This window comes from Annulohypoxylon maeteangense, assembly GCF_022496945.1.
Source record: "Annulohypoxylon maeteangense strain CBS 123835 unplaced genomic scaffold GGS22scaffold_2, whole genome shotgun sequence".
NCBI classification, from domain to species: Eukaryota; Fungi; Ascomycota; class Sordariomycetes; order Xylariales; family Hypoxylaceae; genus Annulohypoxylon; species Annulohypoxylon maeteangense.
The window spans coordinates 1,845,078-1,868,524 of record NW_025953249.1 but is presented as its reverse complement, the minus strand read 5'-3'; the positions used below and the strand labels follow the sequence as shown (position 1 = coordinate 1,868,524).

General features: G+C 48.3%; 7 protein-coding genes across 7 annotated transcripts; 3 read left to right on the top strand and 4 right to left on the bottom strand.

The window, feature by feature from the left end:
* Nucleotides 1-166: 166 nt before the first annotated feature.
* Nucleotides 167-3,377, bottom strand: GGS22DRAFT_196774 (uncharacterized protein). The gene is made up of 3 exons (XM_047965885.1): nucleotides 2,886-3,377; nucleotides 1,492-2,826; nucleotides 167-1,432 (listed from the first exon to the last, which is right to left on the bottom strand). Exons 1-3 carry the CDS (start codon nucleotides 2,992-2,994, stop codon nucleotides 351-353), a joined length of 2,526 nt encoding a protein of 841 aa, XP_047822930.1. The 5' UTR covers nucleotides 2,995-3,377; the 3' UTR covers nucleotides 167-350.
* Nucleotides 3,378-7,115: 3,738 nt separating this feature from the next.
* GGS22DRAFT_196770 (uncharacterized protein) lies at nucleotides 7,116-9,219 on the top strand (the record flags this gene model as incomplete). Its single annotated transcript, XM_047965884.1, has 4 exons — nucleotides 7,116-7,584; nucleotides 7,637-7,663; nucleotides 7,722-8,811; nucleotides 8,901-9,219. The coding sequence occupies exons 1-4, from the start codon at nucleotides 7,191-7,193 to the stop codon at nucleotides 9,217-9,219; spliced, it is 1,830 nt and encodes a 609-aa protein (XP_047822929.1). The 5' UTR covers nucleotides 7,116-7,190.
* Nucleotides 8,942-10,644, bottom strand: GGS22DRAFT_153117 (ubiquitin carboxyl-terminal hydrolase). Its single transcript, XM_047959796.1, has 2 exons — nucleotides 10,137-10,644; nucleotides 8,942-10,060 (listed from the first exon to the last, which is right to left on the bottom strand). The coding sequence occupies exons 1-2, from the start codon at nucleotides 10,510-10,512 to the stop codon at nucleotides 9,690-9,692; spliced, it is 747 nt and encodes a 248-aa protein (XP_047822928.1). The 5' UTR covers nucleotides 10,513-10,644; the 3' UTR covers nucleotides 8,942-9,689.
* Nucleotides 10,645-10,845: 201 nt separating this feature from the next.
* GGS22DRAFT_153116 (sterol desaturase family protein) lies at nucleotides 10,846-12,311 on the bottom strand. The gene has a single exon (XM_047959795.1). The coding sequence runs from the start codon at nucleotides 12,054-12,056 to the stop codon at nucleotides 11,058-11,060; it is 999 nt and encodes a 332-aa protein (XP_047822927.1). The 5' UTR covers nucleotides 12,057-12,311; the 3' UTR covers nucleotides 10,846-11,057.
* Nucleotides 12,312-15,696: 3,385 nt separating this feature from the next.
* On the top strand, nucleotides 15,697-18,864 carry GGS22DRAFT_67166 (alpha/beta-hydrolase). The gene is made up of 2 exons (XM_047967748.1): nucleotides 15,697-17,501; nucleotides 17,557-18,864. The coding sequence occupies exons 1-2, from the start codon at nucleotides 15,788-15,790 to the stop codon at nucleotides 18,501-18,503; spliced, it is 2,661 nt and encodes an 886-aa protein (XP_047822926.1). The 5' UTR covers nucleotides 15,697-15,787; the 3' UTR covers nucleotides 18,504-18,864.
* A 466-nt stretch (nucleotides 18,865-19,330) lies between these two features.
* Nucleotides 19,331-21,601, top strand: GGS22DRAFT_67152 (SNF5-domain-containing protein). Its single transcript, XM_047967747.1, has 2 exons — nucleotides 19,331-21,097; nucleotides 21,154-21,601. Exons 1-2 carry the CDS (start codon nucleotides 19,430-19,432, stop codon nucleotides 21,247-21,249), a joined length of 1,764 nt encoding a protein of 587 aa, XP_047822925.1. The 5' UTR covers nucleotides 19,331-19,429; the 3' UTR covers nucleotides 21,250-21,601.
* Nucleotides 21,602-21,690: 89 nt separating this feature from the next.
* On the bottom strand, nucleotides 21,691-23,053 carry GGS22DRAFT_153110 (uncharacterized protein). The gene has a single exon (XM_047959794.1). It carries the CDS (start codon nucleotides 22,799-22,801, stop codon nucleotides 21,953-21,955), a length of 849 nt encoding a protein of 282 aa, XP_047822924.1. The 5' UTR covers nucleotides 22,802-23,053; the 3' UTR covers nucleotides 21,691-21,952.
* Between the last annotated feature and the right edge of the window lie 394 nt (nucleotides 23,054-23,447).

Here is a 23,447-nt window from a genome sequence, read left to right as displayed (position 1 = left end):
CGTCGAACTTATGCGATCTTCAAAAAATTCAAAAATTACCACCGCCGCCGTCTATGATCGCCTGGAAAGTATGGGCCCCTTCTCGTGCCTCGTCGTCTTGTCGGATCCAATCCGCGACGTCAGGGTATAAAACCGGGCTCGAGCCTCGCCGGGCCCCAAGCCGTCTCAGCTCAATGCGCCGAACATTAAACCGTAAAAGTATTCATTACAATCGTGTGTACGTGTGTATGTGTTGAAACAAGGAATTCTGTTTGGATGGAAAGGAGAAAAGGGGGTATTATGTGGTAGTGCTTGTGCATTGCGCATTTATCCAACGCGCCTCAATATGATTGTGAACTCTCGTCGTCTCGTCACTCAACATCTGCATAATTCGATGGGTCGTCTAATCCAATTCTGGGGATACCAATATCGGTTGCCTTCCCCTTGCCTTTCGCCTTGCGTAGCGAGCCAGTACTCACACGCTGATTTGTTTTTGTCTCCCTGCGAAGATGCGCAACCCTTGAGATGTCGGGGAACACGGTATCACTCCCTCTTAGCGATTCCGTGGTCATTTCGTATCGACGTCTGCTGCTATATGACTGGCGTCTAGACTCAATCGAACGTGTTCGAGGGATATCGAAATTGATATCTTCTTCGGATTCGTATTGGACCTCAGAGCCATCGTCAAATTCCGAATCACTATCACTGAAATCCGGCATTGGTAGTCGAGATGACCTAGGGCGAGATGTATATTTTAAAGATCGGGTTGAGTACCGGGAACCTAGCGGAAGAATATCAAAGTCTGGGTCCGGAGCAGTTAAGTGATGAGAGTCTCTACCCGCAGAGAACGAATGTGTTCGTTGAGATAATTTTTTTCTAGGCTTCGATACACCTGCATCAAACAATCCTGGAAGTCCTGGTAGTTGAAATCCTCCAAAGCCATAGCCTTGAAAGAGAAGGTCCTTTTCGAATTCGCCAGCAGAATGTTGAGGGTTATCAAAAGAATCAATTGACGAGGCATCTTCATCGATAACAAAATCCATAGAGCGTTGTCGTCGGCTAGAGCCTGCTAATAACTCAGGGTCAACTTCGTGGTATAACGGCTCCTGCGTATCAATTTCTGATTGATTTTCAGATATTACATGGTTGCTTTCGGATAGAGGGGACGTTTGATGTGATTCGATGGTCTTGGGTAATGGTACACGAGGCGTAAGATCGACAGATGTATTAGTGGTGTGTCCAGATTGCGGCCTGAATGGATTCGAGCTCTGTGTAGAACCTCCCGTTTCAGAGGTTAACGACCAACGGCGGATGCTACTACCTCGTTCTGGAACTACATCCCCCGTTCCGGAGTGTTTCATGCTCTTCGCGGACACAGAAACAACACTTCGATTCCGATCACGATAATTCTGTTCATCTCTGCTATTAGGACGGCTGTAGGTTAATTTCGAAGCTAAACAACATGTTAGTACATAATGCATGGAAAATGTGATACCGAATCACATCACTAACCTGATGGTTCCACAATGTTTGACGATGAGAATTCATAGAATGAGTCGTGGATATCAAATTTAGCCCCATATTCATGCCTTGATGACTTGCGGTTCTTTTGCACATGCAAATCCTCCTCTACCCCCGGCAGGCTGCTCTGAATAATCGATCCCCTCCTGTTGGATGACTGAGATGTTTGTAGGCTTCCGCTCTTAGATGGATGTTTGAATGCAGTCAACGACGACACATTTGACGTGGATCTATGCCCAGAAGAGCTCTTGACAGATCGGTATTGATCCATCTGGGTTAGCGGGTCCTGTCTATAATCGTGGCAATCATGATAGACATCATCGTCTGAATCCTGCTTATAAGGTGGAGCCTCGTAGGCATCTCTCAAGGGGCGTATTGAATTGACCACCTGGCTTAAGTTCATAGATATGTCGTGTTCAAACCCTTCCTGAGCCACAGCCCGAGCTCTCTCTCGAAGAGAATCAGGGAAGTAGTTTAATTCTATTCTTTCTCCTCGTTTTGTAAGCGAGGCACTTCTCGGTCTTTCTGCACAGCGCTCTGCGGATGACGGAGGGATATATGAATGTAAAGATTTTCGACGAGGCGTTTTTCGAACCGGTTCTGCTACGCTCGTGTCCTCGCTTTCTTGGGGAAGCTCTGGGGACGCAATCACAGGTAGTGTGCTATGGAAGTTGGAGCTAATTGATTTAGTTCGTAGCCCAGATCCGACGGAATGCCTTTTCCTTGACGATGGAGGCCGGTTGACATCTTTGCTATCGTCATGAGCGCCGAAAGCGAAATTCTTCGCAAAGATTTCGTCGGCCTGCGTAGGATTAATACTAGATCTACTCTCGCGAATATTACGATCTGCAACATCTTCACCATAATCTTTTGCACCAGTGGCCTTGACGCGACCATAAAAGTCAGATGGCTTAATGAATGAGTGAGCATCCAAGAGATCAACGAATCTCCTGGTTGAACTTGAATCCGTACTAAGGATTGAAGAGTTCCGGTTGCGGGTGAAAGTCGGGGATGGCACACTATAGATTGATTTGTTCGTGATTTCGTCGTTTCGTTCGTCTGGTAACTTTGAAGGGAGCTTATACGGGCCGTGTCGCTTTTTGGGGGGAGGCGGTAGTGGTTTTACTGAGCTCGCTGATTGGGATTTTGGCCGTGCGGATCCCTCCGGTGATCGATGAGCCGGCGCCGTGTTAGGGCGTTCGAGAAACGGAGGGAGTGCAGGATGCGGTAGAGGAGATGCATTGAAATTCGTATCTCTCAAATGCGGATGAGATTTCTGGAATTTCTCCAAAATACTGGCGCCATTGCCAGCTACCGGATAGGTGCCTTGAGATAGGTCAGCTCGGAGATTTACCAGATTCCTGGGAAGGAAATTCGGCTCATACCGCGGATTGGAGGATTCGCAGCCACAGTCTCATCATAAGCTTGGGCTTTGAGACCATCATCTAAATTGCTAACGGGAGACTTTCTTGATAAGAAATTTAGCCAACCCATTTTGAGTATTTAGTTCTCCTCCATGTGTAAATGCAGAAAAGCTATCGAATAAACTTGTAAATATTTATCCCTTGCTTGCTCTGTTTTGCGATTGTTTTACGAGTACGCGGGGTTCCATCGGGTCAAGGTGAGAGAATAAGTGCGGCTTTCACCACATGCTAAGTAGGAGCTAAAATGGAATAGAAAGAATTATAACACGTGAAGGGAAACGAGAGTAAGAATAGATAGGAGGAGGAGAAGAAAGAGAGTGGGAGAATAGATACCAGAGAATGAACGTGTCTGGAGAAAGAAAAAGTTGGAAAGGGGAGGAAGATGAAGCTTAGGGGGGACGTGAACCAACTGCAAGGGTGCCTTGGTAACTTTAAGGAACTTGGAACTTTGAGAAGTTTAAGGCTGAATGAAGAAGAAGAAATGGAAGGCATGGGTAAGATCATGGGTCTATAGGTTCGTACATAGGTAGATTTAGGTGATTTCCGTGTATCATGTGCGGGCGTAACTACCGTAGTTGCCGTAGTAAACTTCATTGATTAAGGTGGTAACTAATACTATCATTCTGCAGCTAAATAATTTGCAAGTCGTACCTTGCGTTTGTATTGCTTCTTTTTCCGCTACAGCGTACATAGACCGCAATAAACCCACTTTAACCTCCCCCCTTGTCCAACCCTAGAAGAACCCCACCCCTCCCCCTCGATCACCCTTTCTAGACCCTATTGGCTATCAAGACGCGTTCGATTGCGAAACCTTGGAACTACACACGCCGCGACCCCTGCACGCCATGAACCGGTGCAGCTAACCGACCTCACACCCAGGGGGGTATGTTCCAAGGATCTACAGTGTATCATTGTTTCGTTTGGCGTTTGCGAACAACAAAATGCAGAACCCACCCATACATTTCCAAGTCATACACCTACCTAGATGTGTATACACCTATACTCTAGTCAGGAATTATTAAACGTACTTGGTATCTCGTTGTACTTAATAAGTTTATTATATGTCTATTTATTATAATCTGATCCTCTTACGCTCTCATACGCTATTTTCCAAATAAAAGGCGCCGCCAAAGACCTAGTTTAGGAAATATCTCCATGTGCTGCAGGACTTGGTTCGATAGTTCCACCCACGGTAAGTAGACCTAGGTGTCTAGCCGCAGTATCTGTGGAGAATTTTTGCTTGTTGCGGCCGCAGCCCTGGAGCTGACACGGTTTTTTTTTTCTTCGGTCAGGGATCTAAAGGTAATAATAGATCACCGACCCATCTACATAATTCATCGCTTTCCTTCTATATTCTGTACGCTATAGAAAGTTCGACTTCAAAATCAAGGCTCAAGAACAATAGTATACACACCATACCTACAGATGGATTTGATGCTAAGACAGACACATGATACAGGTTTCCAATCAGCATGTCGCATTTTAGGATTTAAATGCTTTTCATTATTACTCCGCAACAAGGGGGGAATCCTTGCAAAAGCGTGTTCTGTTCCTACGGTAGTAGATATGGATGACGATAGCCGATCATCAACTTCCAAGGAACAACTAGCTTTAGCCAATTAAATATTCGTTACATTTCTAAGGTTAAACTTATTGATTCCCTCGAATCCTAATATCCCACCCTTCTTTTTTATCAATCGCCGAGTTTATCGCGCATATAAATATGAACACTACAGTGCTCAAGCAATAATGTCAAAGTGTTTAGGACGACGGCGAAATGGCTACCTGATATAACATCAAAGCATCAAAGCATGAAGATGCAGACCCGGAATAAGGGGGATCAATACATACAGTAGTTTAGCGTCATCATCCCTGAAAAGTCCACTACGCTGATGTACGCATGGACAGGCAACGGGGACCCTGGGCTTGCCTACATTCGGCTAGCTACCCGAACGCTTCGGAGTCTTTAATTCGTCGGGACCTTGAACCCGTCAACTTCTATAATATCCACGGCGAACGATCAAAAGTGGATGATAGCTTCGTAGTTTTTTTAAAATATGCCGACTGACTTTTATCAGATCGTCCACCGATTACGTTGGCACAAAATTACCAAAGACTACTAAAACTAGAGCCGCCTCTTCTAACGTCGATTTTTTACGAGAAACGGTATAGCTTGTTTATTCCCTAGTTAATGGCGCCGTCGTAGACGTTCGATCTCCAGCGAAAAGTTCGGCATAAATGGCAACATCAAACTAGACCTACATGATCTTAGGTGAGGTATATATCTCTAGTTTCGTGCCAAGGCACGTCAGTCCATCACGGTATCTCCCATCATAGTATTCATCAACTCGGTGAGTCCGGGGTACGCTATAGCTGTCGGCATAGAACAATAACTTATTTCTAGGTATTTACTAGTTTACGTTAGTGAAGACTACTGAAGACTGCTGAAGACTGGCTAGGTGCTTAGTCTGTCGACTAAATATACTATGACAGATACTAGAGCGCTACACAGTAAACCTAAGCGACAGCACGGCTTGTCGATAAATATGGTCAATTTAGCAAGACATATGCGAGCAACGATGACCCCGGGATTGATTCACGTCGTGCCATCCCTTTGGGTCGGTTGATTTAGGGGCTGTTCCGAGTGGCTGTCAGAACATATTGGCCTACAATGTCTCAGTAGCCATGTGGTAGGTGTTTGTGTCTCGTCGCCTCGCTCCTGAGCTCATATAGAGGGCCCCCAAAAGAAAATTCATCTAATTATAGCGAACAGAGACATTATCTCAGTACCTAGTCGGTGCTATTCCCACGACCTTGATTGGACAAGTCTAACGGGGCTACGAAATTGCCTAGCCATTGCGCCTTCATTCATCTAAAGGTCTAACGTTCTCCGCGTGAACGGCGGCGTTGAACACGTTGTTGGCTTACAAAATGTAACCGCTTAGACACCTAAACATGTCTTAAATTTAGGGCCCTATGCGCGCTTCGTGTCGTCCATGTCCTACATTCTCATGTAGCACGCAGCTTTCAGACAAGTTGAGCTTGACCTAACGCCGATGCGCTCAATGTTGCTATCACATAATGTCTAAGCGGTCGCCATGTTGTATGTGGCTTAAAAATATGGTATAATTCTTCGTGTGAGGAAAGCGCAAATATCTGGCGGCTATGCTAGCTGGCCTCTTCATTCCAAACTCCCTTCTTAACACACTTCTCGGCGAACATGTAATGTTCACGTTACACCATTGCTCCAATGCCCCCCAACGTGGCTTGCGTAAGCGGACTGTAAGAATATTTTATGGGTGTCGTCCATGAAGATCTAGAGTGATGGTTCAGCTTAGCCGAATCCTTCAGCAGCCTTAAGTAACCATGAGAGGTATACGGAATGATATGATTGCTCATTTGTCCATTTGGGTTCGTATGCCAATCGACCCCGATGTGGTTTTGGATGTAGTTGCGTTACAGCTTAACGGAATGCATGAGTAAAAGGGGTTGGAGGAACAGCGAGATGAAGGTGTGCTATTATCAAGCTTACTGCGAGAAATCTCCAAAGTACCTATCGCCAATTACGACCAAGACATATTTTCGACTAAGATCCTTTATATTTCATTTGCTAAGTACCTACCTAGTAACTTCTCTATTCTCTTTTTAGATAATATTAAATGTCTAGAAGAATCTCGACATCTAGGGGTAGTTAATGTGAATCGGCGGCCAGGTTTGTTTGAATCCCAGCGAAAAGCAAAACTGCTGGCAAGCCCCCATTAAATAATATTATAAAGCTCTTCTAATTACAAAGATACCAAATAATACATATTTTACTATGATATGTCTATCGCTAAAATTGACCTTCCTTAGTTACGGTAGTTGAATTGCTCCAGTAAAGTTTAACTTGCAATTAGGTACTTTCATTAGCGATAACAAAGGGAGTGGCTACCCCTAGGATAACATCAACACGGGTTATGAACTAATTCTTTCCTAACCTAATGCAAAGGATAAGGGGGCAAGTGCTTCTAGCTGGTTGTAGGTTCCCGTTGGAATCAAAAACGAAAGAATTTGCAGTCCAATGAACCTGCCTCATGTTTCCCATACCTAGGTAGACAACTCAGGCCGAAGAATCAAAACGGCAATTATCCTAAACGTCGACATCGAAAATGTTCTTCTCACCTACTACCATCCCACTGCAAAAAATATCTATTCCTTATGTATAATTATCCCTAAACTAGCTGAACCTACGCAAAAGAATACTTAAATGTAACGTATCCCGGTGCAATGTTTTCTGGGCCCAACTTATTTCTCCGAGAAGAAATCATTGCAGCGGGTTCCAAGGACGCATGTATCTTCCCGTATAACTTTGACGGAACCGGAACTGGTACTAGCATGCCTGATACCACTAAGACCAGGCCTGTCGAGAACTGCGGCTGGCGAGGTGATAGCCCAGAGCCACAGTTAGACGACATCACTCACGATGAGGAACTCCATCTTCGTATACCCGACGACACTTGTAGTTGGCATGGGGATCCTGCTGAGCCGGAATTGGACGATCTTGCTCACCATTCTGAGAACGAGCAGAATCCTAAGTTATCTCCAAAATCTCATACGCCTTTACGTACCGATCCCCAGTTATTAGCAGTCAAGTCGGAGCCGCTGAAGACTCCTCCTAAAGGTCTGTTATAATTCCTAATGTAATCCGAACATTCTCGATTGACGCAATACAGAGAAAACCGCCGACGCCCCGCCATCTAGTAAGTTACCCAACCTGTTCTCTGAGGTATTTTGACATAGCTGACTCTGATTCGTAAGACAAACCACCCCCGAGAAAAGATAAAGAGGACGATCCCAATGACGAATCCCTACAAGAGAGAGTCACTCACGGAGTCCAACAGGCATTCAACATCTTCCGAGGCATGATTGAATCTAAGCCAAGTGAGCCGGAACCGAGCGAAGGGGGAAAGTCTTCTGTAAAAGAGGGTATTGCTGAAGAACCTCGTCCAGTACCCCCAATTCCTCAAACTCCTGCTCAGCCAACCAAAGGAAAGAAATCTAAAGAAGATAGAGAAAAGGAGAAGCAAGAGAAGGCTGAGGCAAAAAAAGCTGAGAGGGAGAGAAAGGCCAAGGAAAGGGAAGAAAAGAAAAAGCTCAAGAAGGAGAAGGAGGCGGCGAAGAAGGAACAGCGTCGTAAGAGCAAAGACAAGAAGAAAAATAAGGCCACAACCCCTCCCCCTGAGCTCCCTGCTGGTGCCGAAGGCATTGCTGCCGCCGAGGCTGATCAACAACCTGGGTGTCACATATGTAAACATCCCGAGGAAGAGGGAACAATTGATTTCCTGAGAGACTCTTTAGAGAATTGGCAGGGCTTACCTTCTCTTGATGAACTCACCGACGCGGCAAAGAAGTTGCTCAATATGACCGATGCGAATGAATTTGTCGATGAACAACAAGCTGACCTGAGCACTTGTTGGGACGAACAGGAGCTGGTTGACCATATTGTAGCACACATCGACAGACACATACACCAGTATTTCGACCTCGACTCTCCCGAAGGAGGAAACACGGAACTCGGTAAAGCTCCGCCCCTTAAGCCCAATCCTACATCCGCCCAGAAAGCGGGACCGGCTACACCTGGAAAGCAGCTGGAGAATGGTAGTCCTGCCAACCATGGCTTGGACGGGAATAGAGACTGGCCACTGACCGTCATGCAAAATCATATCCTTCGCAGTCTGGAGCCAATGCCTACCCCTGATATCGTCGCCACACAGTCTCCCCAGGCTTATTCGCCTCTCAGGGGTCCGGTAAGTCGCTGTGTCTCTCCATGGTGTGAACAGCTCGGGTTCACAATAGAAGACCCACCCCCTTCTTTTCCAAAGCGCAACGGATCGTGGTTGAGGAGAGGGTAAGTTGCCTATTTCATCATATTAGAATCACATCTGTTCTCCATGGGATTCATAGCTGATCATGTATACTAACCGAAGTCATTGCTAGATTTAACTCTAGCCCAAGTCGAACGAGAGGTATCGCTACCGCGCCTTGCCTTCACATTCCTGTTTGTTCGCACGGGTTCCACCACGAACCCGCCGCGTACGCCTGTGTTCCAGTCTCACTAGTGCCGGCACTCTGCCTTGAGGCACCGTGTTGCGGCCATAGTGCTTGTCACTACGCTTCACCTATCATGACGCCCCTATCAGTTCCGCTCACGCCACACCACTCATTTCCCCTCGACTCATCTCGTTATACCGAAATCGCCCCTTGCGGCTCACCCCGCAGAAGTTTTTCCGCAAACGAGATACGAGCAATGTATTGATGTCATGCTAGCCTAGAGCACAGAATTCGTATGAGCTCAATTAGGTATTATACAAAGCGTATGAACTTGGAGTCTGCGAGCAATAGTCAACCTGGAAAACCAAGGGCTGCGATATCTTGGGGAATATGGGGATTAGGCAAGCTTGATGGATGTCTTTATACTTATAACTTATAAATGCCCCCTAGAATGTTTGGATGGGCGATGAGTAAAGTCGTTGTGGTATCACGAGATTGTCAGTATTGTTCGCGTTTCTTCTGTCGAGGCTAGAACTAGAACGGTCAACCAACCATTTTATAAACATCTTCGCGTAATTTCGTGACTCCGACGTGATTCCATGTACGTGAGTATCTATGGATCACCCGTTAAAGCAGATAAAAATCCCCATCCTAACGCCGCGGTTGTAGATAATGCTAAACGCCCCCTCCACGTTGTAAAATCCTACCTATCCAGCTTCATCATAACTGTTACAATCACTCTAAAGCCCCCGCCAGCGCAACACAACTAAACCGCATATCGCCCCCGTCACGCTCGAGGAACTTCAACGGGCCCCATAGCAGCGCCTTCTCGGACAACACGTCCTCGCCCTGCTCCAGCTTTCCCCGCGCGATCGGCCCCTTGCGCCGTCCGTCGAGCTCCCACAGCGTCCCGTCCTCCGTCTTCACGAAACACACGTAGTGCAGGTCCACGTCGTCCTGCGCGTCGGGCGCGGACGTCGCGCCCTGGCTCGCGGCTTCTTGGTGCGCGGTTGCGAGCTCGGGCGTGCGTTCGAGGAGGGCGGAGCGTTGCGGGGGTGCGAGCGGGATTGAGGCCGTTATGAGGTTTTGGAGGGGGGTGTTGGGTTCTGCGTAGGGTTAGTTAGCTAGGACAGAAGGAAGGATAGAGGAGGGGAGGGGATGGGGAAGAAAGGGGATACACACCAACGAACCCCCGCGCGGGGCCATTCGACACGGCGTGCAGCAAGCCCATCAGTCCGCACGCATTGCGGATCGTCTGCTTGTACCAGAGCACGGGCTCGCCTTCCCCCTTTCCGGCGTACTCCTCTACACCGGCGTCTTCGGCCAGCCGCGCGGATTCGTATGGTGCTGACACGGGGAAGACGAGGAGCAGGGCTAGCGCGGGACGCGGGACGAAGGCGAGCAGCTCGGGCTCGGTGATGGAGTAGACGTCGTGGATTTGCAGGGCGGGGCTTAGGCCGAGCTTGTGCAGGAGGCTGGTCATCAGCTCGGGGTTCGCTTCGAGTGGGACGAAGGCGAGTGAGCCGGGAGCTGGGTCGGGGTTTGTTGCTGTGGACATTTTGGTTGAGTTGGGTTGAGTGTATTTGTTCGTTGGTGAGATTAGATATATTTCTCCTGAAAGCGCTGAGGGCTTTGGGTATTAATCTAGGGTATCAGAGGTGATCTCGTTTGGAAGATGGGTGTGTGTCTGCTGAGAATATATATTGCCCCGCTAACGACAGGGGCAGTAAAGGCAGCTGCTTCTAGGTAGCAGTATGACGCCATGCTAGAGCTTTCCATGTGAGCTTATCGATAAGATAATTTTATTGCACAAACGCGAGAGTTTGATATGACTGGATTTATATCACACAAATTGCATGAATTTGATGGTTGCTTGGAATTAGATAATATTGCACTGTTCTAGTGGTCCTTAAATTTTCGTATATTCATTTATCATCGTATATCTCATACCCGTGTTTTCGTGGATGTACTTCTCCTAGTTATACCGCCCTAGACGCCAAACTCCAAGAAGCCCAATCCTAGATTGCTTCATATTTAGAGATCGTCCATAGGTCAATCATTTCCCCTCTATGTTTGGTTCTCAAGGTCTGAAATATGACATCCTTAATCTGAAGTCCTTTTGCGGGTTTTGCGAACTTTCTTGAGCCCGTCAATGCTGTCCTGTATCAGGCTACCCGTGTCGCTCGCTGCCTTTTGCGACCGTTCCTTAACCTGGTGCTTCTCGGCCTCGTCACTAATATCCTCAACAACATCCTTCCCTACGCTTGTGCCGCCAACCCAGTCGAGCAGACCCCAAGCACCAAAATTTCCACGTCCTCCGCTGGCATAGTGAGTCGCCGTGCGCTTGGCGATCCCACCCATTACGATCCCTGGCACCATGCTGTAGCCGGACATGGACAGCATCTCCTCCAATGTTGTTAGGATTGTGAATAAGAAATAGGTGAGTAGATGTGGCTGTATGACCAAGGCAGGCAGATATACGGGCAGGGTGCGGTGGAGGAGTAACGGTAATGGGTGATCTGTGTATAGCATGAGCGCATACGGAGCCGCACCCTTGCGGGAGTGCGCGTATGACTTGTGCAACTTGGCTATTCCACCGCGGGAGTGTAGGATATATCGGCTGATGTAGTATGTTAAGACTTCGCGGGCGGTATACAGCAGCCAAATATGCTTCACAATCTGCCATGGCAATGGCAGCCTCGTGCTCGTCTTAAAGAGTGGGTGGCGTAATAGGGATCCCGCACCTATGGAGATCCCCGCCTGCACGGCAGTGCTAAGCGCTAGGTTGAAGAGGGCGAGGAGGACTTGCCGGAACAGGGAGGCGGCATTCCGCCGAGGAAGCGATGCAGAACCGTAGAGCTTGATAGACTCCGCAAGGCTCGGAAGTAGTGTGTCAAATATGAGGAAGAATAGCGACGGAACTAGCCAGAAAACTATGCGTACAGCCAACGTACCGACTAACTCTATCTTCAATGGTGAATGCGATAGAACAAGAGTCGTCCATGTCATGTAGAAGAAGAGAAGGTTCATTGAACCCGACCACGAGGTAAACACGGGTCCACCGAAATACGAGACGATCGGAAGGGAAAGAAGAAGATCCATGCTGTCGATATTATCGTTTGACTGAACTAAACACGATAGTATACAAAGTCTGATATTTTGGTGATTATACTTGATCTTTCAAGTACACTCAAAAAGTTGGTCGTTCATATGATCACAAATTAGTTGTAAGGAAACTATTCATCCATACTGTGCCGTTCATATCATAGATTTTTCGACGTCTTGGGCTCACTTTCAACACTTGATCTGGTGTGCGCCACTTGTCAAACAGCTAGATAGTGACGTATGTCGTGTTGTCATCGGCTTAATTGGCTGCGCTGCAGATTAAATCCCGTCTCCCTGTCAGGCTCTAGCTGTCAAAGTTAAGCAGGGGTCACTGGTCCAAAGATTGGTCTCTGGGAAATCTGAAGTCCGAGCTTGCGATTGCAGCTTGTGGAACGACACTGATTGCGGGGCATCTAAGGGAAGTGCTTAGCTAAGATGCCATGTACCTAGGTACCTAGAGATGCCCAGGGGTTTTAGGGGTTAAGGCGCGGAATATGTGCTCCACTGCTTCTAAGGTAGTCTCGAAATGCCTGTAACAAACCGAGATTCGAACGGGCGATGGAACTATTGCACGGCCGAGTTAAGTTGTATCTCTCATCTGGGAAGTCTTTGCCGCCACGTGCGGATGTCACATAAGATTTCATCACAACGGTCTCAGTGTAATTCCTTGAAAATGACGAATCATCGTGGGTAGAAGTTCGGATTGTTACGACGCTATCATCTCGCGAAAATGTGACGACGCTATTCTTGACATGGGTCTAGGGCCTTCCATGTTCATACATAAAATCCGAGAAAACGGCGTGACTGTTGACTACGTGGTCTTGTTTCATTCATCAACTTTCTAGACCCTAATCAGTATTTTATCAATTGTTTGAACGCCCAAATACCTGATTGCGAATTTGAAGTTTTCAAAAAAGCTCTTTTGAATCGCTGTGTTTCGAACATGGACCGCATGCCTTAAGAGCAACCCCCTGTTGTTGGAGAAGGCACTTAGCGTGGCTGATATTGGTCCGGGTTAAAGCCATAGCTCCTAGACACTCAGGACGAGCCATCAGTTCATTGTCAAAAATAGGTATCCTATTTGATCGATCATCCTCGAGGGCTTTTGCATCTTGTCAAATCTATCATTCACGTGGCGTCTGCAGCTTGTTATCCTCCTCGGCGCATTAATGCACGTAAATTGGAAGCTCCGTGCGGCTCTTCTGCACCGAGTATGTAGATAATAATCTAGGGGGGAGAGTCGGGACTAGGCTATTGTACGAATAATTTCCGGTTCATTGTTGATCGCGTTGGTAAGGTTGAAAGAGCCAACAAGAGGATCCATTCTTGTCATTGTTTGTAAATGTGTTCGGTAAAATAGTCGGCCGGAAATCTCGTTACGGGGATAAGAATCGATTCGTACAGAGTATGCGACATGGACTGACACATCGCCTATGAGATCCTGTAAGTTGAATCGTTACATACGCGTCTGTGTACCTGGTATGTAAGATGTAAGTGGTTAGCCATAGGCAGGCAGGCAGGTAAAAGCGAGACGGAGCTCGACCTCGGAGCTTCGAGAAAGCAACTTGGAATATCCATATATTTATTTTGTTCATTGGCGGGTTGAGGAGAGTTGCGAAGAAAAGAACCAAAGACGAACGTTTAAACTTAAATCTTGTCTGAGATAGCAGTGCACCCAATATTCTCAACGCTCTGGTGATAACACCCCACCAATTAAAATGGTCAATTCCTTCCTCTTTTCTCTTTCTCCACAACCCCACGTTCCCTAAATTCAAATTCAATGGCAGTTGATCCTCGTCACTGCCACCGTCATTGTCACCGTCACTATCACTGTCACCGATACCACTAATTTGACAATCTGTATTCACCGTCATTCTGTTCTGTGGGTGGCCCAAGGCCATATTTACTCTTTCATCCTTTCCTACCATTCCCATGTAGCGATCGACTCACGCCATATGTTTCTGGGAAGGGTGACTGAAGTGGTACTTACATACGTACATAGGTACAACCAGTTTCTTAGGTATCCTTCAACACTCTCATTTACTATGTCTGGTAGTACGGGTAAACGTTGAACGTTACAGCTGCAACGTACCTAAATCGGGTACTACTTGACATACATATCTTGAAACAAAAGTGCATATAATATGTATATATATATGTTTCAATATATTTCGTATTCAGTGCTTCAATATCTCAGATGCGGTTTGTACTTGTTGGCCATCTTACTTCACCGAAAATACCAATCTGGCGGCCAAAACGAGGTCCTTGTCAGGGGCATGCTAAACTCTAATGATTGGAGAAACTACCTTAAAACCAAGACTTACGTTAATCTCAATTAGGCTCAGCCTCTTAAGCATTTCCACCAGTGGAGTAAATAGTTCAGCAAAAAGACATGTCGATCTGGAAATAAACCGGGTTCAACAGTGGTGAGAGTGGCAGGCGTCTGCGGGCGTGTTCTGATATATCTGTCCAACTTCCTGTCATTTTGTGGAAGAAAACAAAAGCAAAATGCTACCAAGGGAGCTTAGGAATGAACGTCTAATAACGCTGAAACCTTTGCAGTTGCTCAAATAATATGTTAAGTTTTAAGTTTTATTTCTACAAGGTACATTTGGATAAGTACTACCTCTCACATGCATCACCCGCAGCCCGCAGAAACTGCAGACAGTGCTAGGTCCTAGGCACCTGCATCGTACAGGGGTTACCTCACAGAACACCTGCAATTCCTGCAATATGTATCGCTATTATTGCTGCAAGAGGGAGGGACTAGAACTGGGCTACGACTGCACAGACTCCAGACTTTCCGAATCAAAAATCTAGAAAGCTAAACCACCACCACAGTGACCACACAGCACTCACACAGGAAGCTGTTATCGTGCAATCCGTGCAATCCTGTACCTAATTGGACCTACCTTACCTGTCTTGTCCAATAATAATAATATACTATGTACCTAATAATTCGATCGCCCGCGATTCCCACTTCCATTTCCCCTGAGTTAAAACTCTCTGTTCAGAGCGACTTTTAATTTTTTCCCTCTTCTTGTCCTGCTCTTTGGAAATTGCAAATCCGACACTAAGTTTTTTTCGTCAATGCGAACTGACACAATTCTTTTTTTCATTCTTTATCACCTAGTAGCCAGAAGTTTACAACCATCTTCGATCAAGCACCGAGAACCAAGTTGAACCTCTCCACATATCCTTCGATTTATCCAGTACATACATCCAGTACATCCGATACCCCTTCCTTGTTTTACATACACTACGAAGATAGTAATGTACGTGCGAGTCAGATCTTCAAGACATTCAGTCGACCTGCCCCAGTTGCGTTAGTATATTGGCAGTCGGGCAGTTTACTGTTACAAGGCCCTGGTCTCTAAGCGCCTTTTTCATGTTCCCAATTCCGGGACCTGCAGCAAGTGTGTCTCGGTATTGACCTCTTGACCCAACTTCTTGCATTCCCATCCCGTCATCCCCCATCGAGTCTGCGAGTCTGACCTTCCCTTCCCCTTGGCCTTCCCTTGAACCTCCACAATTTCCTGCTGCATCCTCTACCGGTTTGGAGCTGTACACGCCGTTCTGGCCGTACACCGCTTCCGCCCGGCTGCAGCAAACAAGACATCGGCAGGTAAGACCAGACGCAATTAGGCAAAACATTGTCAGCCCCAGTTGTTCAGTTTCCAGCCAGCCTTCGATCCAATCCTTTCCTTGCGTCCTTGCGTCCGCCCGCTATGGATTACTCCGCGGCGTCTAACAAGTCAACCGCCGGAAATCAACTACCCCCTATCCCCCGGCAGACTCGCCAACAATCCCGCAGGAAGGTAATCGATCCTTCCATGCACCTCCATCTGCGTGACGACGACAAAGACCGCGCCGGTATACCTGCTGCCTCTCCCGAAGTTATATCATCTTTAATCACAAGTTTATCTGTCATCTCAAAGCCGGCGAATAAGCATTTCGAAGGCCAAAGTTTGTCTCTGCCAAACTCGCCGAACGACCAGCGAGAGGGCAGTTTCGGTGTCGAATACGGCGCCTTCAATCATAAGCTCGGCAGACTACAGGAAGAAGAGATCGATCTCGACGAATTGGCCGCTAGCTCCCCAACGATTCGGACCGCGAAACCACCGTCCGGCTTCTCTCCCTTAACCGCCCCCAAGTCACCGCGTCGCGAAACCTCAGGCGGACTGAAATCTCTCCTGCGCAGCTCATCGAGGCCGTCGTCGAAGGGATCGCTTTCGTCGCATGATGATACCCGAAGTATCGGGAACCTTTCGGTTGAACGTGGGATGCCACCAACCCCTGAGTTGCGTAAACAACGATCGCACGACAGCTGGGGAAAGAAGCAGTCTCGCAATAATAAAGGTCTAATGTATATGAGCTCAAAAGAAAGGTTACGTGTTAGTGACTCGGAGAAGAGGCGAATAAGTACAGGGTCAATCGGTGGTAAATCTAACAGCTTGGGCGGTGTATCACCCAGGCCTGACACACTTCTTGCTGAGACCCCAATTCGCGAAGAACCGAGCGATTCGCCCATTAAAGAAAAAATGTACGATCTTAGCCCATCATCCCTAGATTTCGATTCTAGCATCCAGCGACCGATTCCTACTCGCGACTCTTCCCTACGCAAGACGGGAACCAACGCAAAGAGGTCATCGCACAGATCTTCGCGAGGAAAGAGAGAAAGTGATAACGGACTCGCCGATACTATCCCGGAGGATTCGGAACATACTCGTTCGCGCGACCCTTCTACCGCGAGGCGACGACATACAAGTCGCGCCAACTCGGAAGCTGAAACTAGGAAGAGGAGAGACGATTCTCTGCCAGAAATGCCACACCCTACGAGAGCGAGCGTATCTTCTACTAAGAGGGGCCAGGATAATTATGCGCACAAGCGCTCAGGATCGTATTCGACCGATGCGAATGGGTTTGAGGATGGTGCTCCGTTCCCGGCGGTATCACAGAGTAGGAGGCGCAGTGCGCACAGTACCGACCGCAGAAAGTCAGGGCGCACGACTCCGGACCCAGGAGATATGATCAAACCTAAACGAAGCAGTTCGCGACTGAAGCGTCTCTCAGCTGGGCCTAAGAGCCCTGATCTTGATAGGAGAAATGAGGCCACCACCCCCGAACCTATGGTGGGTTATGAGCGACCTGCAAGTGCCGATTCTATCGACGACGCTGTCGAGTCCTATCTTTGCTCGCCAAGGCTATCGCAGAAAATTCGACACCCGCAGACAGGTCGTATGATATCGTTTTCTGAGGTCGGCGACGCTGAAGGCTCGGCCGTATTCTGTTGTGTTGGTATGGGTCTGACTAGATACATCACTGCGTTCTATGACGAGTTAGCGTTGACGCTTAAGTTACGACTTATCACCCCTGACCGGCCTGGTGTTGGTGATAGCGAAGCTTACGCTGACGGGACGGCGACACCTCTTAGTTGGCCTGGTATGTCTAATTTCCTTGTTGGCGATAACTACATTTGGGTACTAATATCTTGCAGATGATGTATACGCAATCTGTCAAGCACTCAAGATTACCAAGTTTTCGATCCTTGCGCACTCTGCCGGCGCGATATATGCTCTTGCTACTGCACTTCGTATGCCACAACACATTCGTGGCCGTATTCACCTTCTAGCACCGTGGATCCCTCCGTCGCAGATGAATGTGTTCGGCACATCACAGGCTCTGCCCCCTACCAACGCAATTCCTACATCCCAGCGAATCCTCCGTGCCTTGCCGACCCCGTTCCTTAAGGCGGCAAATAGCTCATTTATGACGGCTACTAGTAGTTCAATTACCAGCTCATTACCGAAGAATAGTCCTAGACGCGGGAAGCGAAAGTCCTCTGCCCCTTCAGCACGTGACTCAACCATAGGAAACCGCCGAGATATCACGCCTAGCTTAGATAAAGAAAATATCCTACAGGAAAATTCGGGCGGGAAAGGTTTACCACCCACAGCTAGCGAGAATATGGACCAGTATCGCCCAGCTGACAACGAGTTCAATCCCCAATCCTCGATCCTCGAAGCTGCCGCCGACGCAATCGCAGATAAGGAAAGGCAGATGACATATGATATGCGACTTACCCACGCGATTTGGGAACTTGCTACTACTGGTGCAAATCCTGCTGTGGATCTGCTTGTCTGCCTAGAGCGCAGGCACACGATTGGGTTCCGTTACGTAGACATTACGCGACCCGTCATTATTCACCACGGCAGTAGGGATACTCGTGTCCCTGTCGAGAATGTCAAGTGGCTTGGGAAGACTATGCGGAGATGTGAGGTTCGTGTGCTTGAGGGTGAGGGACATGGGTTGATGGCCAGTGCCACAGTGATGGGCTCGGTATTGATGGAAATAAGCAAAGAGTGGGAGGATTGGATGGTATTAACGAATTCAAACAGGCGAACGGATGAGCGAGGTAGGAGTATACGAGCAAGTGCTCGATAAAAAGGTATGGTGGATATTTGGGGGAAGCATATCTGCCACATCGAACCTGATATGGATCATACCCTGGCGAATCGGAGTTCTGCATTATGGATGGTTCTATGATGAACTTAATGGCTATCAGAGATCCCACGCAAGGGGACATTGGTTTTTTTTGTCATTTTATATATGCGTTGACAGAATTGGCGATGCTCATGTCTTCGAAGCCCCTTCAATTTACATGGGCTTAGGAGATCAAAGTTTAGAAACAAGCTTTTGAGAAGTGAGGAGGAAGTAAGTGTACTCTGTACCAATAGTCTTAAATCATGGCTTATTAAAAGCCTGTATTAGTACGTAATGTCTAACCTGATATCTTTTGGATCAATTCATGATCAGTGAATTATGTAGGAGGTACCGGTACCGACACAGTATTATCGTTGTACGTTGTACCGTATCGGTGAACAATCGCGCACGGTCCATATCAAGATATGCTAAAACAACAAGGTAGAAACGGGTAAACTCCGGCTCTCCACGTGATCTACTCCCTCTCTAGCCTAGCAACTAACTGCTAAGGTAGCTCCGGGGGATTCTTGCGCTTTCCCTCTGGAAATTTTACGAGACGCGTTGCGATAGACCTGGGCATTCAAAGTTCAAGCTCATGCAAGGTATATGGATACTTCTACAACTCCATCTACTCCATCCTAATCTTGAACTGTACACTTTTATTATACTCACACAACGAGGCAAGTGAATCTTGCAGATTTAATCCACTTTTATTTTAAACAACATCACGCACCTCACTGTACTTTACTACCGCAACTTCATTTACTTCTCAAGTCCTCCATCTGTTCCCTCGACCTTAATAGGTCTTGGCCTTGGTCTTATTTGGCGCGTTGCCAACATCGAATCCTCACATTTGCAGCCATCCTAAAATGTCATAGACGAATTGAATGCGATTCAAGATGGATGCTAAAAGCTCTGCTCAATCGTTCCTTTCGTCCTATGCGCCGCGCCTGCGCGTTTATAACAATTCTCTTCTCTCTCCCGTAATTCATTCTGCTGCACCGACCGGACCTGTATCGCGAACGACGAAGCGTGGCACCACCGTAATTAACTATGCCGAGGATGGTTACGACTACGACGATGACGATGACGATGACTCTCGAAGACGGCCGACAGGCTTGCGCAGCTTAAGACGCGAGGACAGCGCATCCAGAATAGATCCGGGCGACAAGTTCGGGAAAGAGACCAACACACCGGTGGAAGTTCAGGGCATTTGGAGAGATTGGTTTGTGAAAAATAAACTGAAATCTGATCTTAGTGGCCAGGCCCAAGCTTTACTACCCGTCACACTCATTCCCATTCGAATTGATGTCGACATTCCTGCATTCATACCTTCGGCACCATTCCCAATCCCACGAGGCCTTACTCAACCTCCTCCACATATAGACCCAGCGTTGTATCGAACAGGAGAGATGACGGTCCCATACAAGCTGAGAGATATCTTCTTATGGAATCTACATGAGACTATGATGACGACGGATCAATTTGCCCTCAATCTCGTCCAGGATCTAGATCTTCCCAATGCTGCTGCTATTGCTGCCGAGATCAGCAAGCAGATCAGAACTCAATTAGAAGAGTATGCCGGCGTTGCGCTTCATCCTCTCTTCCATTCAGAAGAGAAGGCGCCTATGAATGGCATGGGACTTGCCCCTCCGTCCAGTTTCCGCGATACTCCAGCCACACCTGCCACTCCTCTTCCCATCTCGATGCGTGGCCCCGAAACGCCTTTCCGAACTGGCCCAGACACAGGTGTTGATACTCCGAGGGGTGGCCGTCTCCAGGTTAACGAGATAACAGCCAGTGCCACACCAATCCCTGCCGACTCTGATGAATTGAACCCCGACGACACTTACCGATGCATTGTTTCCCTAAACATCAACCTCTCTTCTCAACTTTACACCGACAAGTTCGAATGGTCGTTATTGCACCCGCCCGGTACTGCTGAGGCGTTCGCCAAAATCACGTGTTCTGATCTAGGCCTTTCTGGGGAGTGGGTGCCAGCTTTAACCCATGCGATCTATGAGGCGGTATTACGTCTCAAGAAGGAAGCATGTGAGGCTGGTGGTTTAGTGGCAGGATGGGGTGGAATCGGTACTGAATTTCCTAACGACGCCGCTCATGGCGGTGATGCCGGCTGGCGATACGACCACGAACACCTTGGAGATGAATGGGAGCCAAAGATCGAAGTACTTTCTAAGGAAGAGATTGAGAAGCGTGAAGTCGACAGAGAACGACAGATCCGCCGTCTCCGCCGAGAGACAGCACGATTCAGTAGCAATGCTGGTATGATAGGTGGCGTGCCTGGTTTGGGCACTGAAGTCGAAGAGGAGAGAATGGGACGCGGAGAACGATCGAAGAAGAAGCGTAGATTCCGAAGTCTAAGTCCACTAGGCCGATCTGGTACACCGGGCGGTAGAATTACACCGGACGTGGGATACGGCGGAGGCGGCGGCGGCACACTCGGCGACCAAGAACGGCAGGGCTGGCGTTGCACCCATTGTCGTATCTGGGGTACCAGTGTATGGGCTGTCAGAGATGGACCGTGGGGTCCTAGGGTAAGCTAGCTTCTACAGTTGTCAATACATCATATCAATACTAACTGGCCCTTTAGTCTCTCTGCGCCAACTGCGGCCGACTCTACGAACAGACGAAGATGCTGCCTCGATCGACGAAGAATCTACATCATGCAGACATGCGTCCATTTTAGGAATCTGAGACTGATGCTCTGGCTGATGTGCGGACCGACATAAAGAAGCGAAAACGAAGCAGGGGAAAAGTGAATGGAGTTCCTGTTATGGCGGAAACACCCAAGAGAGCCAAGAGAGCTAAGAGAGCCCGGAAAACAACTTAAAAGATCGCGGTTGCATTCACGACATCAGGCGTTTCTAGGCGGGATTGCGTATATCATGAGGGTTCCTTTGTCTTGCTTTTCTCACCTGCCAGGAGTCGTTGGCTACGGTGTATACCACTTGACGCACCGCCTCGCGCGAACATGCGGGTGGTTAATCTCTATCTACAGGTTGCTTCTGTGCTTTGTATACTAACTAACTACCTAGGTAGGTAGGTTGCTGGCTACAGGCAAGATATCAGAACTACTACGGACGCACAGAATCGAGGGCTTTGCGGAAGCTCCGTACACAATTGATAACTGTACTGACACAAACTGAATTTCATTCTTGCATGCTAGTCTAATGTGTATGTTTATGTGCGTATAGTGCGCTAAGTCTAGTGTGGTAGGCGTCTGCCCGGGGTAGGGAAGGATCTTGAAGGGGGTGTGGGTGTGTTGAACAACCTATCTATCTATATGAACCACCGTAGTCGCGGCTGTGTCCCATCCGATGTCTCACAACAGCAACAACAGCAAGACAGGCAGCCAATTGTCAGCTCGTCCGGTACGTAATTCCCCTCCTCTACCAAATGCCCGGGACAATCTTGGACGGCACCTCGCGCTTGAACTGGGCCCACTGCTCCTTGTAGCGGTTGGTGCAGTAGTCGTCCATCACGCCCGCCGCCCGGTAGCCCAGGTCCCACATCTGCCAGCTCCCGACGGCTAGCCCCCCGATCCACCCCGTCGCTACCATCGTGTACCCCCCGCGCCACAGCGAGTAGCCGAAGTAGTTCACGTGTCGGGACCACCGCCACACGCCTACCTTGCACACTTTGCCCGCGTTCGCGGGCGCGTCCTTGAAGTCGCGTCGTTGCGTCTCCGATACGGCTTCTAGGATTATCCCGAAGGTGTAGATACACACCCCGACGACGGTGCTGAGGGGCAGGGCGTAGGGGACCCCGGTTAGGGAGAGGGAGCTGGGGACTGTGAGCTGTGGGGTGGAGTTTACGGAGGAGGTTGCTAGCGCGAGGAAGAGCAAGGAGTTTAAGGCGTTGAAGAGGCTGTTGTAGAAGGCGACGGCGGCGGCGGCAGGCGCCGGGAAGGATTCTTTGGAGACGAAGAGTTGCCAGTAGATTTGCTTTGCGCTGGACCCGATTGCGAAGAGCATTAGCAGCGCGTTGGTGGGCTGGCCTAGCACGTCGAGGTAGGAGAGCCCGGTGCTGAGGGAACCGGTGCTGGTGCTGGAGGCGAGGGTTATTCCTAGCTTTGAGAGGAGGGTTACGCCGAGACCGGTGGGGAGGAGGAGGGCGTGTTGGAGTGGTATGTCGAGGAGCCGGAGCCCGACGAAGGTTAGGGTTCCGAGGAGCGTGGGCTTTCGCTCGCCGCGGTTGATTAGGTCGAATTTCTTCGGAGGGGGTTTAGAGTCGGGCATTTTGGGTGATTTGTTTTTTATTGTGCGAGGCTTGGAGTTTCTAGATAAAAAGGGAGTTATGGGTGTTTGGTTTTTTCTCCCTATTGATTGAAAGTTTTAAATACAGGTAGGTAGATGCTGGGTCGTGGGGTGACGGTGTTGAGTTTTTAGCCCCTAGTTCATAATTGACGTGATACTGATGTCGACGTTGATGTCAATGCCAATGTCAATGTTAATGTCAATGTTAAATCAGACCACTCAGTGTAGGACGACAAGCTGAAGTTATATCTAAGATCTAGAACGGATAAGCACATCCGAGCCGTTAGACAAAGCTATAGAAATCGTTGACTCCGGTGTGGTTCGTGTAACCGGATACCCGATGAAGCGATTCAATGGGAAGACTTCCAATATGCATATTTACGCCAAGTATAGTATTCAACGTCGGCCTTCTCCAAATGTCGCATATATTGTCTTACTACCCACGCCTGGGCGTTTTTGAGGCGTTCGGGGCTTTCACCGATAAGAAGCTAGGTAAGCGCCAAGATTGGTGAGAGCTTCAATTCCTACGGAGTTGATCGACGACGATGTTCGGTCCCGGAGAAGATGATCACTTACTAAGGTAATTTAGCTAAGCAAGGGGGGCAAGGGGGGGTTGGAATCTAAACTC